At 47.4% G+C, this 13,416-nt stretch overlaps 1 protein-coding gene across 5 annotated transcripts in view; it reads left to right on the forward strand.

The window, feature by feature from the left end:
* Positions 1 to 13,416, forward strand: part of GLT1D1 (glycosyltransferase 1 domain containing 1) — a 924,582-nt gene that overhangs the window by 99,524 nt on the left and 811,642 nt on the right. For all 5 annotated transcript variants that reach the window (XM_069620127.1, XM_069620130.1, XM_069620126.1 and 2 more), the window contains exon 2: positions 5,369 to 5,517. In XM_069620127.1, the coding sequence (XP_069476228.1) occupies positions 5,369 to 5,517 (149 nt within the window). The remainder of the gene's footprint in view (positions 1 to 5,368; positions 5,518 to 13,416) is intronic.

The following is a 13,416-nucleotide window of genomic DNA, read 5'->3' on the forward strand; positions in this document are numbered from 1 at the left end:
CCTCACCAGGGTCATCGGCGGCGACTCCTTTCTCAACCTTGCTCAGTGTGGGGCCAGGGTGTCCAATGGCCGCTCAGAAAACACACAACCCAAAATCCAATTATAAAAGTGCCAAAGCCGTGTCTTTGCCAGCCCAGTCTCCACAAGTTCAACAAAATTGCAGGGGTCCAATTCCAGCTCCCACAGACCACGGAGCCTCCAGGGGTTTTCCTCTGGCGCTAGCAATGTCCCTCCGGTGGATGCCACACACTGGATGTCAGGCCGTCAATAATCCGCTGAAAAAGGCCCTCCCTCAGGCAAGTCAGGCTGGCTCCGCTCCACAGCCAGCACACTAGATCTGTAGAAAAGGCGCTGGGGGTCGTCCTCCGGGTCCCAGTCAAAATCCTCGTCGCCAAATGTTATGTACAAAGGGAGGCTTTCACATAACCAGTAGTTTAAAGGTAAAGAACCTTTTATTTGCAAGTTGATGACATAAGACGACCCCCAGCAGGAGGAGTACAATCTTCCCACTAAGGCCCTGCTTCTTCACTGGCTCTCCTTGGAACCCTGCTACATAAGATGCAGTTCTATGTTCTATAGTATCTAAGTGACAATAGACATAGTGAAGGAAATATTATACACTCATGGTTTAACAGGTAAACATTGGAAACACTGCACATCCTAACACCGTGATGATAAATGGAACGGGTACTGCCACACGAAGCTTCAGCCCTTCCTCGTAAGCTTCCAGGACCTCGCCTTTGAGGTATACAAAGGCGGCGTAGTTTGACTCATGAGGGCGACTGTCGTTGTTTTCTGACACCCAGACGGGTCTCTCCTTTATATATGTAGCTGTAGCCTCTCAGTTGGTTGCAAGTGCAAGTCCTCTGCTTGACTATAATTACATTTGTCAATGGGACATGTCTGAACCTTATAGTGGTCTTCAACAGTCCTCTTCCTCTTCCTCGTCCCAGTACCAAATTGGTGTACACAGATGGAAGTGTGCATTACTCCTGGTTGCCTCTTCCTCGTCCCAGTTTTAAAGGACTATCAATGTGGGACATTTGGTGTGTGTGACAGTGGGGAAGATTGGTAACCTAGAAAGGTAGGGAGGCTAGGGTGAATTCTGATGAGGGAAAAGGGGATACCATGCCTCACCTAAAGGCCTCTTCCCTCCACTCCCCAAGGACCCTCCACCCAGGTGATCCTCCCTCGCATATCCACCCCCAGGATCGGGATCTAAATGCGTTGGCCCTTCCCCTGTCACCTCAGAGGAAGACCCAAGGGGAGTAGATGGGAGGACGCCCTCAGGTTCTTGGCACCCCCAAGGGTTGCTATCAGGCAGCTTGTGCCCTTCCTTGGCCACATGAGGGGACACTCTCCCCAGGGAATTGGCAAGTACTTTGCTGGATTTGTCACTCTACCTATTGCTTCTCGTATAGTTTGTGTTCTACATTCCCTGTATTAACTTTTTTGGAAAAATCCCTTCTCTAATGGGACCTCTCCTGGAGACGCACAGGGGGCTGCTGCTCGTGCGCGGGTTGAGGTGTCATAGTAGCTTTTGGAGCTCAGTATGTGGACTTTCAGATGGTTTGGACTCGCTCTAAGCCACCTTCCAAGTTTCTCATCCCTGAAGTTGTTTATTTGTCATTGGTGGCCTTTCGTAACTTAAAAGCCCACACAAGTCTTGGTGCAAAGCTTTTAGTCTTCTTTGTGTTAAATGGTTACATAGTGAAGGTTGCAGACTCCTTCCCAATTCTACAAAATGCCCTTTTAGGATGTTGGATCCATATCCCAAGCTGCCTAAAGGCCGATGTGGCTCAATCAATGGCTTCAAGTAAAAAGAGCATCTTCCTTCAAACAGTCTCTTCGCCAGCCTCACTATGTGTCTTGTAATAATAGACCTCCTTCAGCGCGATGTCCATGCACTCGGTCCATAGCACAGCAGTCGAGCAGCACAATAGACCGAGTTCATCAAGTGTCTTTGTAGTTGTGCTGAACAGGCCCTGCAGCTTCTCGGAGGTGACAGTGGTAGGGTTGGTCCAGGGGTTATATAGAGGGGCCTTCACCTCCTACCTGATTACGCACCATATCCTGCAACCACCCAGCTGCTTTTACTGTCCTCCACGTTGCACCAATACTTGCTTGTGCCCATGAGCTCAAACCTGGTTCTTACCTCTGGGATTAGCCTCCTCTCCTTTCATGAAAAGCGTGTTTCTCCGCCCACCTACTCCTCACAATTTGTCTGCAAGTCGTGTTTGCCTTCAGTGGCACTCTTGCATCTCCAAGAGTCTCCACATTCCTCTCCTCCTAGTCTCTCTTTCACTTCCTCAAACCTATTCCCATCCTCTCTCCCCACTGTTGCTACTCCTGCCTTCTTCCCCCTGTTCATTTCCTCCCCTCCAATTTGGCCTCATTCCTTCTCTTAAAAGGTCACCTTTCTTCTCCCCTCGTTTTTTCTATGCCATGTCTCTGCCTCTTTAGGACTATTAACTCTTGTGTCACCCCACTGGTCCTTATTTCTCCTACCTCTTCGTTCAAATATTCCACTAACCTTCCTTTCCTCTGGTTGTTTCCTTCTCTCCTACTGCCTTACCAACTTCTCCTACCTCTCCTGCGCCACCACCCTTTCCCACCCCATACGCCTCACCTCCACCTCCTACCTCTGCTGTACCTGTGGCCTAATCTCGCCTCTCCTGTGTGTTCCTCCACTCCCCCAAACTCTGACACTAACCTTTGAGGCACTTCACTGCTGAGCCAAACTTATCTTCATATATGTGTCATGGTTACTCAGGGTCTGGGATTGGTTAGCGGCTAACCACTCTTAGTTCTCAATGAAAAAGTTGGAAGGATGTTTACGTTGTGCGGTGGGACGGCAGAGCCTGTAAAGAATCTGCCATTTTGGTTTTCTCATTGACCATGCATAGTGACACGCACATGTGGAAGCTTGTGCACTGGGCTAGTACTGCTCTTGTGGAGCCTGGTTCATTGCTTACTGTTTTCTCTTCACTTTTGGCCAACTGTTTTCTCAGGATTGCTTGGGGTGACATTTATTAAAGCATTCCTAGATATAGCATCATGGAGAGGATGTTGAGTCCATGCGGTCGCATCTCCTGAGGGGACAGAACCACAGACATGCTGTTGCTCCCCTGTTGAAGGGCCAGCATCACTTGGGGTAGGTGTATGCAACCTTTTTGACTACAACTCCCATCAGCCCTACCCAGCACAGTCAACGGGAGGAGTCACGGTTGTCGCAGTTCAAAACATCTGAAGAGCCCCAGGTTGCAGACCCCCTGCCTTCGGGGTTTACAAGGGACAAGCCCTGGCCCAGGAATCCACCTCATATTGGCACTGGGCTGCAAATCACTGTCCCCCGGGTTGCCCCAAACACGTTTAAGAAAGTGGAGACAGATTATGGGAGTTGTAGTCGAAAATATCTGGCTGGCCATATGTGTCGGCTGTTCTTACTTGAATAACCCAGCCCTTCATCGGTGCATGCTCCTAAAGGATCTTCTGTAGCTAATGATGCTCCGTCCGTGCTGTAGATACGGTGTTGCATGCTCCTGAAAGATCTTCTGTAGCCAATGATGCTCCTTTCCATGCTGTAGATGCGGTGTTGCATGCTCCTGAAGGATCTTCTGTAGCCAATGATGCTCCGTTCCATGCTGTAGATACGGTGTTGCATTACCCTAAAGGATCTTCTGTAGCCAATGATGCTCTTTTCCATGCTGTAGATACGGTGTTGCATGCTCCTGAAAGATCTTCTGTAGCCAATGATGCTCCGTCCGTGCTGTAGATGGTGTTGCATGCTCCTGAAAGATCTTCTGTAGCCAATGATGCTCCGTTCCATGCTGTAGATACGGTGTTGCATGCTCCTGAAGGATCTTCTGTAACCAATGATGCTCTGTTCCATGCTGTAGATACGGTGTTGCATGCTCCTGAAGGATCTTCTGTAGCCAATGATGCTCCGTCCATGTTGCAGATACGGTGTTGCATGCTCCTGAAGGATCTTCTGTAGCCAATGATGCACCATTCCATGCTGCAGATACGGTGTTGCATGCTCCTGAAGGATCTTCTGTAGCCAATGATGCTCTGTTCCATGCTGTAAATACGGTGTTGCATGCTCCTGAAGGATCTTCTGTAGCCAATGATGCCCCATTCCATGCTGTAGATACGGTGCTGCATGCTCCTGAAGGATCTTCTGTAGCCAATGATGCCCCATTCCATGCTGTAGATACGGTGTTGCATGCTCCTGAAGGATCTTCTGTAGCCAATGATGCCTCATTCCATGCTGGAGATACGGTGTTGCATGCTCCTGAAGGATCTTCTGTAGCCAATAATGCTCCGTTCCATGCTGTAGATACGGTGTTGAATGCTCCTAAAGGATGTTCTGTAGCCAATGATGCTCCGTTCCATGCTGTAGGTACGGTGTTGCATGCTCCTGAAGGATCTTCTGTAGCCAATGATGCCCCATTCCATGCTGGAGATACGGTGTTGCATGCTCCTGACGGATCTTCTGTAGCCAATGATGCCCCATTCCATGCTGTAGATACGGTGCTGCATGCTCCTGAAGGATCTTCTGTAGCCAATGATGCCCTATTCCATGCTGTAGATACAGTGTTGCATGCTCCTGAAGGATCTTCTGTTGCCAATGATGCTCCGTTCCATGCTGGAGATACGGTGTTGCATGCTCCTGAAGGATCTTCTGTTGCCAATGATGCTCCGTTCCATGCTGTAGATCGGTGTTGAATGCTCGTAAAGGATGTTCTGTAGCCAATGATGCCCCATTCCATGCTGTAGCTACGGTGTTGCATGCTCCTGAAGGATCTTCTGTAGCCAATGATACTCTGTTCCATGCTGTAGATATTGTGTTGCATGCTCCTGAAGGATCTTCTGTTGCCAATGATGCTCCGTTCCATGCTGTAGATACAGTGTTGCATGCTCCTGAAGGATCTTCTGTAGCCAAGGATGCCCCATTCCATGCTCTTAGATATGGTGGTGCATGCTCCTGAAAGATCTTCTCTAGCCAATGATGCCCCATTCCATGCTGTAGATACGGTGTTGCATGCTCCTGAAGGATCTTCTGTTGCCAATGATGCTCCGTTCCCTGCTGGAGATACGGTGTTGCATGCTCCTGAAGGATCTTCTGTTGCCAATGATGCTCCGTTCCATGCTGTAGAGACGCTGTTATCTGGAAAGGCTCACTCTTTAGCTTAAAGTAAGACCTGCCCTAGTTTTGCTAATGAAGTGAAGATTGAATGTAGTTTGGTTTATGCAGCATGTAGACAACCTGGCTTGATACGCAGACTGTGTGTGTTTGAGAAGGCACTGCTGTCGTCCTACTGGTTCTTCAATCACCCAGCTCCATGTATCTCTTTCATCCACACAGAGATCACTTGGAGGCGGCAGGACACATCTGTGTGCTTAAAGATGCTGCTGGTTTTGGAAGCTCGTCCGAAGTGGCCAACCTAGTCGCAGAGGAAGACTTTGAGGCGGCCCTCCTCATTCATCTCTACAAAGCAGGCCGGCTCCTTCTTGGTAATACCTTTTGTGTTTATGAAAAGCCCATCTTTCAATGTGAAAAGGGATCTGAGACCACATGGAGGGAGGGAGGGATGGCTGAGGAATATGCCTTAATCCGCTCCAGGTGTCCCCATCGAACACAGGCACGCGCCTCCCTGTTGGAGATCAGCATTGCAGAAGAAAGCAGAGTGCCCCCTGTTCAGAAGCTCCAAAGGGGTCTTTCTAAATGGTGTAATTCATCACAGCTAGATTGTAGAATTGCGCCTGCCTAAAATGCATTTTACAGGCGTTGCCTTTTCAAAGTAAAAGTGAAGGGGAGCAAACAGAAATGTACAAAACCTTGTTTTATTTTTCCATTAAAATGTGTAAGTCATGTTTTAAACTTTTACATTGTGGTGCTCAGCCATTCACCGCGGTGGGGCTCTTGAGTACAAGAGGTTTGAGAGAGTGTTTATTTTTTGGAGAGAGTTTTTATTTTTAAATTGCTCTTATTGAAGTGCTCTGAAATTGCAGTTCACAGTGAATGACATCCTGCCTGCTTTCAACACTAGCCTCCTAAAACGCCAAATGCATCACTGTACTAACTCTCGTCATCCCTCGCTGGTACCCTGAGTCCTATTGCCGCAAAATATTAAAATGTGCCTAGACCTGAAGTAAGAAGGCTTGGCAGCAGCAACCCACACCTTGCCATTCGACCCACAACAAGTCTCACAAACAACACCCCACTACTCCCGTCACTCACTCGCCCAATAAACGGATGAAAAGCAGTTATCGATGTCCAGGCCTAATAACATAGGACACTACATACACGTTCAGGTCGGAAGCATAAGCTGCTGCTGCTGCTTTGTTGAAAGGTGTTCACTTGCAGGTGATCCGTACACAGGCGACACAGCTTCAGGTTTTTTGAGTTGGCTTTCGAACTGTACCCGAGGACGGAATCGTTAAACTATTCCTCCCCGTGGGTCTCTCCTAACGGATCCTGCGTGTCCGTCTCTAGACTTTACATTTACATTAGACTGCATACTTGTTACTTCACGATTACTTTGCCCTTCTGATCAGTTGTCTCCATTATTTGACACAAGGTGCTCTGTGGCCGCCTCGCACAGTTTTTTTTAGGGGCTGGAAAGGGTTTCACCGCAACTCCACCTCAACTTTGGCCTCTCAGGCGTATTCCACCCCACCCCCTGCCTCGAGTTTCGTTGTCGATGCTGGTGGCTGTTCAGCACCCTGTGGTTCCTGACAGTTCTTTCGTGTTGGCTTCACCTCGTAATGCCCCCATGAATCTAAGGGGGCATGGAAGGGTATGGAAGGAGGAGACTGACACACAGGTGTCATTCTTTTGGCTATAAACCTATTATTTGTTTCAGAAAAAGAAGAGAACACTCTAACTTTCCCTATCTTCTAAGAGGGTTTTCCCTGCCTCAGCCTAAACACTAAGGAAAGCTGTCAGGATGTCCCAGAAAATAAAAAGCCCACCGTCCTGTATCAGAAACCTATTTCCTTCCCTTGCACCTACGGCTAAAGTAAAGGATTGGTGAGTCTTCTTGGTGCAGAAGAATGACTCCCTTCCTCTGGAGAGCGGACTCTGGTTCCATGGAAACAAGGGACTGTTCCCAGAGTGAATGACTCCCTTCCCCAGGCCACAATCCTATTCCGAGGAGAAAACAAAGTTCCCAGTAGAAAGTCATAAAGAGGACTACAAGTTCTTGGTTCAACTCAAAGTCCCAAAACATGCACATTCCTTATTGATGATGATTACAGATTTTTCTGTTGGATCCATGGAGAGTGTCTGATTCTATCCCATGGGGTATGACTCTCTTCCCCAGGGTTTTATTCAGACTGCCTTCTGTGTTGTGTCTATTGCGCAACACCAGATGTGATGTCTTTTCAGCATCGGGGTGAGGGGGGGGGGCTTCTCGTAATGCCAGAGGGAATGACTCCCTTCCTGTGGTGTTTCTCTGGCTTCTCTGCTGATCATTTAGCAGGCCTGGTTCGCTATCCTGCCAGGTACTGCTATTGCCCATAAAACTGTGAGACCTTCTTTTCTGCACTTGGGGGTCCCAGACACTTCAGGTGCAATTACGCGTACACAGTCTCTTTCCCAGGCTCTCTTCTCAGCCCTGTTCTCTGGGATACTTCCGCCCTTCTTTGTAGGGCCTGTGAGGGTGCAGAATGGTGGCATGTTTTGGGTTATAGATTTTTATTAATTAAAAGTGGGTTGGAAATATGCTCCTCTTGCCCTAAATCTAAGAGAGGGTTCACAACCTCAAAGAAAACTAGTCGGGAAGTCTGAAACTAAAAGGTCTGTCACTTGTTGTGTGTCAAACCTACCTCTGTCCCGAACACTAACAATCTAAAGTAACTCTGCAAGGAGGATCGCCTCTCAAAGTAACACGTGTTCATTGTCCTTTCAACCAACAGAAAAGTTCACAATCTCTCTGGTAATAACAGCGTTCCAAAATACGAGATTCCAGTGCTAGCGTTTATACTCCTTTCCCATAGACTCCTTTACTTATCTCACTGGGTAACTTGTGAGGAACTGTTTATTAGCGTCACAGTTCTTCATCCTACCAGCTTGGCACAGTACACTTATCAAGCGCTCTATACCAATGCTAGGCTTGTGTTCTTTCCCCTAGTCTTCTTTTTATCTTTATTACTGTTCCTTTTGGGCTTCTGAGCACCTTTTCTCTCTTAGGTAAAATGTCACTGGATAATTCACAAGGAACTGTTCCTTGGTTTCATAGATATTTTATTCTACCAACTCGGCACACTCCACTCCAACTCAGCATAATCCACTCCAACTCAGCACACTCCTCTCCAACTCCGCACAATCCACTCCAACACGGCACAATTCACTACCAAGCGTAGGATCCCTTTTATCAGTTCTAGGGATCTTGAACCTCTTATTTCCAACCTCTTCATATGGGTGTGGGTCCCAGACTTGCAAAGTGGCTCGTTCACTCTCCGGCCAATCATGGACTGTCTTTCTCTCGCAGAGTCCCAGACCCTCTTAATCTTCATCACTTCAAACTTAGGTTTCTCATATGTGCATGGGACCCAGTCTTGCAATGTAACTTAGTGCTTGCTTGGTTTACTTTCCTGCCAAGCATGCAACTCTTCCTTGTTTGCTTCTTTTAACGTCAGGGTCCCAGACCCTCTTGAGTATGCGCGCCACAATTGCGCTGATGTGTTGTATCCGCTTGGTTCACACTCTAGCCAAGTATACAACGCTTTCTGCTTTGCCTCGTTGGCCTTCAGGGTCCCAGGCCCCCTTCTTCTTGCTTCTGTGTTCACCCCATTGCTTTCCTGACCTCCAGCATCTCCCGGACAACCCACGTACCCGTTTCCTTCTTTCTTGCAGGTATCTGTGGTTCCTTGGCTGCTGCGCCTCTTTCAGAGGCTCCAGTAGCGTTCACGTCTCCATCGGGGTCTGCAGCAGCTCTACAGTCATCCCAACACTTCCCGGCTGCATGTTCTTTCTCTCACACTTTGCAGGGCCTGGGGCCCTTACAGGATTCACTCAGCGGCAACCAGAGTAGTGTTCTCCTCGCGGACCACGTTCAGGTTCTCTGTTTCCTCTGGCTACAGCTTCCCTTCTGGCTCGTTTCAGCTGCTCCTGTGCACGGCTCCTGCTGTTCCTCAGAGGATATATGTATATTTGTCTCTCCTGTCTCTGCCTCCCACCCCCACTCATCTGTAAGGAAGTGATGGTATCAAACAGTGAAGACAAACACAAGTGATCACAGTTCAAGAGTGTTTATTGAACTTTAAATGGGTCGGTTAAATGCCTATCTAATCCTAAATCTAAAGATGGGAGCAAGCTACGATCATCAAATAATAATGACGCAGTCCTAGTGGAGTCTGTCAAAATAAAAGGGCCTATACTAATGGACCTATTGCCAATCCTTACTTCTAATAACAAAGGGTGTGGGAAACAATGTTATGCAAAAAGAAATGTGTCAAGAAATATGTCAGCAGTTGTATTCCCTTCCCCCCACATTTTCAGCACGAGACAAGGTGGCACGTTCGTGCTCCAAACACTCTCTGGCTTCTCGGCCACAAGGATGCAGTTCCAAACACAAATATCAGGGCCTTCTGCGCCAAAGTCTCTTTACAATCCGAAGCGTTAGAGAGGGCCTAATGCAACAAATAAACATCAAAGTTACTTTCTTCTTAGAATTTCTACATTCACAAGATCTCAGGTGATTTATTGGTCACGGTTATAGGTCAAAGGATCGACTGCAAAGGGTCGAATGACAAAAGGTTTGAGTCAATAGTCTCAAACAAAAGGTTTGAAAAACATTTTTTTTTTCTTTTTTGGGGGGGGGGGTTTACCAAAACCCCCGTTTTTGTGTTAAAAAGCATTTTTTTTAACCTACACGGAAAACCCAAAAACAAATATATAAAAAAAAAAAATGGAACCTTTGGTTTTCGACCCTATTGACTCACCTTTTTGAATTCGAGCCTTTTGTAATCGATCCTTTGACTGGACACCATTGTTCACCACGGGTCCCACTCCGCCGGGCTCAAACCCTTCTTTTTACCACAAGGTTTACATTTGGTCTCCCTAGTTCGGCCTTGGGCCATGTAATCTCTTTTTCTACGTTTTCCTCTTGATGTCAAAATCGAAGATTTTCGAATGTGCAATGGGTTTTGCTTAAACCATTGTAGGATCACTTTGATTTACTTCACGCAATGTTTTTAGCACTCTTGGTGGGGTACTTCACTGAGACCTTCGATTGATCACATTCGGGGTGACGGACCACTCTGTCAACGGTTTAGTATATTTCCTTCTTAAGTTCAAGCATTCATCAGCAGTATAGCTTTACTCGCGTCTTTCATCATACGCATTTAACAATGTTTGTTCCAGTGCTCGGTATACAATGTTGCCGCTTGCAACCTTGACTTCAACACAGACTGGTCTTGCATCGGTGTCGCCAGCTGTGTTGATTTCTCTGGTGCTGCTTTGTTCTTCGAGCCAAGAACGATACCACAGCGGCTGCTGCTCCTCCTTGCCTTGATCAGTTACACAGGAGGGAATCCGGTATTTTCGACAAACAATGCAGGATTCTTCAGCCTGGTTTCCTGGCCTTGGCTTTCTTGAAAGAAACTATTCTTTGCCAAAAAGGTCAAGGGCATTTCCCTCCTTGTGAACCCTTGTTGGTTGGCCGTCCCTCTCCCCTCGTTTGGCCGCCGACTCGAAACTGCTGCTCCTTGTGTGCTTTGTCTTGCTCAGTGTGCTTTCATGCTCTGCCTTTTATCCATGTGGGGAAGTTTAATGGAAGTCAGGTGTGAGTAATTGCCTGACCTTGCCTGACCTTAGTAGTGGGACACCAGAACGGGCTGTCCGCATTAAAGTGTGAAAGTGTTGGAGAAGGGAAAGGGGCGGGGGATAAGGTTCCCACATATCCTACCTGGTATGATGGGGTAAAGGTGTTAGAGGGAGGGATGAGAGAGAGAGAGGGAGAGAGACTCTCTAGATCTCGCTCTCTAGGTCTCTCTCTAGATGTCTCTCTCTAGATGTCTCTCTCTAGATCACTCTCTCTCTCTAACTAGCGGGTCAGACGCCGTCTGGTTTCTCACAGCTTAGCTGCCTTCAGTCTCCTGCATGGGATTGCTGTACTGCTTTGGGAAAATCACTTGCATTGAGAAGTTAGACCGTTCACTCTGCTTCTCTAGAGTGTTCCTAGGATGCCTGGCCATCTACTTCACAGTACCAGTTTAAAAAGTATGTGTATAAATAACACTTTGTACTTTCTGGTCTTTCAGTATTGTCATGTATGTTGGATTGATTGAGTTGACAACAAAAGACATTGGCTCTATCTAGAGAGGGGGAAGGAGGATTTAGGTTTGTAGAAGGGGGTAAGTGTATTGAAGCAGGAGTCATACCGCATGCTCCGATAATGGTCCTCCCCAATCCCATAGAGGAATTCCTTCCCCATGTGTTCCTCCCTCAGTACACCACCCACATGGGGACAATTGCACTGTGGACGCAGCGCCCTACCTCCATGAGAAAGGTCCCCCTCCCCCTCTCCTAGGGGAGAAGGGATGCCCTCCTCAGATTCATCACAGGCCCCAGGCCATTCTTCTGTCTCCACCAGCTAGCCCCCTACCTCCAGGGAGCTTCTGTTCAGGATCCGGCCAATCCCAGGACTCAATCTTTGCCATCCCACGGTCTGTGTGGTCTGCTCCAGCTATGGCATGTCTGTAGCTGCTGCTCCCTGCTGGCCTGCCTTTCTGATGTTGACCACTTGGTTTCTTCTCTTCCTTCGGGATGGGCAGTCTGCTTACAGTCGGGAGAAGGGTTCTTTCTCTTTCGACCCTTTTCAGAGGCTTCACCTTCTCACCTTGTGTCTCGGTTCCCTGTGTTTCCCTTCGCCACACGGCCGACCTGCTTGCAGCCCCTCGAGGGGAGGGTGAATGCCATTTTCACTTCTTATGTTCCAGTCACTCACCTATTGTCCATATTGACTGTGTCTAAGGTTTGAGCTCGGACTGACTTCCTTCAGGGCTATGATGGAGTGGAAATGGATATCCATGCTGAGACTAATTTTAGATCCACCAAAGGGGTCACCATACGAAGATGTAGCACTTTTTTTGGGAAAAGGAGAAAATGTGTTCCTTAATAATTTGACCCTAAAGTGGCAGGAAATTCTGCGTAATTCAGAATGCTCAATGGAACTCCGGACTCATAATCCAATGGATGTCAAAGTTTGTTTGCAACATAGCATTGGATTCGGACAATCGACAATATGAGGCTTGAAAAGATCTCTGCTTCATATTCACAGTTAGACAAACCGAGGTCTCTCATGCCCCAATATCTGAGAGTCACCTGATCCAGCGATCAGAGCAGACTTTCTAAGATTTAGACAAAATGTACTCCCCAAGCTGGAAATTCTCTCTATAAGAAATAGAGAGCAGTTCTGTACTGCCAGTTGTGACGGATGCAAAGAAGATATAGCTCAGTCGCTTCATCATTTATTATCAAAATGCTCAGGAACTTAGGCGTTAAGAGTCGCAAGTTTCCAGAAATGTGTCCATGATGTAAAGTGGCTGAACTTGCGGAACTTAACTTTTGAAGTGGCTGCTCTTGTGAGAGCCCTTAAACTGGGGACAGGAGGGAGGGAGGGAGGGGCATACATCAGAGAACAGTGTAGTGATTTAGTTTTGAGTAATCATGAAATGTGCTATTGCTCATGATTTGATGCTCCTTTTTTTGTACTTGCTCTGTTGTATGATCTTGTATGAACAGTTTGCGTTTATGAATTAAGTTTGTTTTTTAAGCGTGTGGGGGGGATCCTTTTTGTTTCTCTTTCTTTTTCTTTCTTGCAATTGGTTGAGTATTTTATGGTATGTGTTAAGTCATTAATTGCTTTTTGTTTTGTATTCTATGTACGACTATGACACTATAAATCTACTCCATGCCGCCTCTTCGTCTTGGTACTGGTTATAATTCTCAACTGGGTTACTTGGATTCCTCTTCGTCCCAGTCTTCCCACGTAGGTAGTCCTACTCTTCATCTTCTCAGTACCTTTTAAGGAGGTTAGATTATCTACTTTACACAAGTACAAGGAAGTATGGGGAACTATGGTACCCGGTATAGCGTAGGAGGATGACGGAGGTTGTGGTATAGTCTGGATATACAGAGTTCTCCCCAGATAATCATCCCTAGTCCCAAGGGGGGGGTCCCTCCACATGAGATCCACCGGCTGGTACAAGGGGGGACTATTGGGTTGTAGCCTCACTTCCCTGGCTTCATGGGAAGGGGTTTCCCTTTGGGGAGAAGGGACAACATCCAGGGATTCGTCACGGGGGCTAATGCAGCACAAGAGTTCCCATACCAATAGCCTGGACCGCTGCAGCACCTATAATACTATGTCTGTCTTCCATCCTTACCTGAAATCGCGTGGGATG

Source organism: Ambystoma mexicanum, chromosome 10, assembly GCF_040938575.1.
Source record: "Ambystoma mexicanum isolate Mex_15411 chromosome 10, UKY_AmexF1_1, whole genome shotgun sequence".
NCBI classification, from domain to species: domain Eukaryota; kingdom Metazoa; phylum Chordata; class Amphibia; order Caudata; family Ambystomatidae; genus Ambystoma; species Ambystoma mexicanum.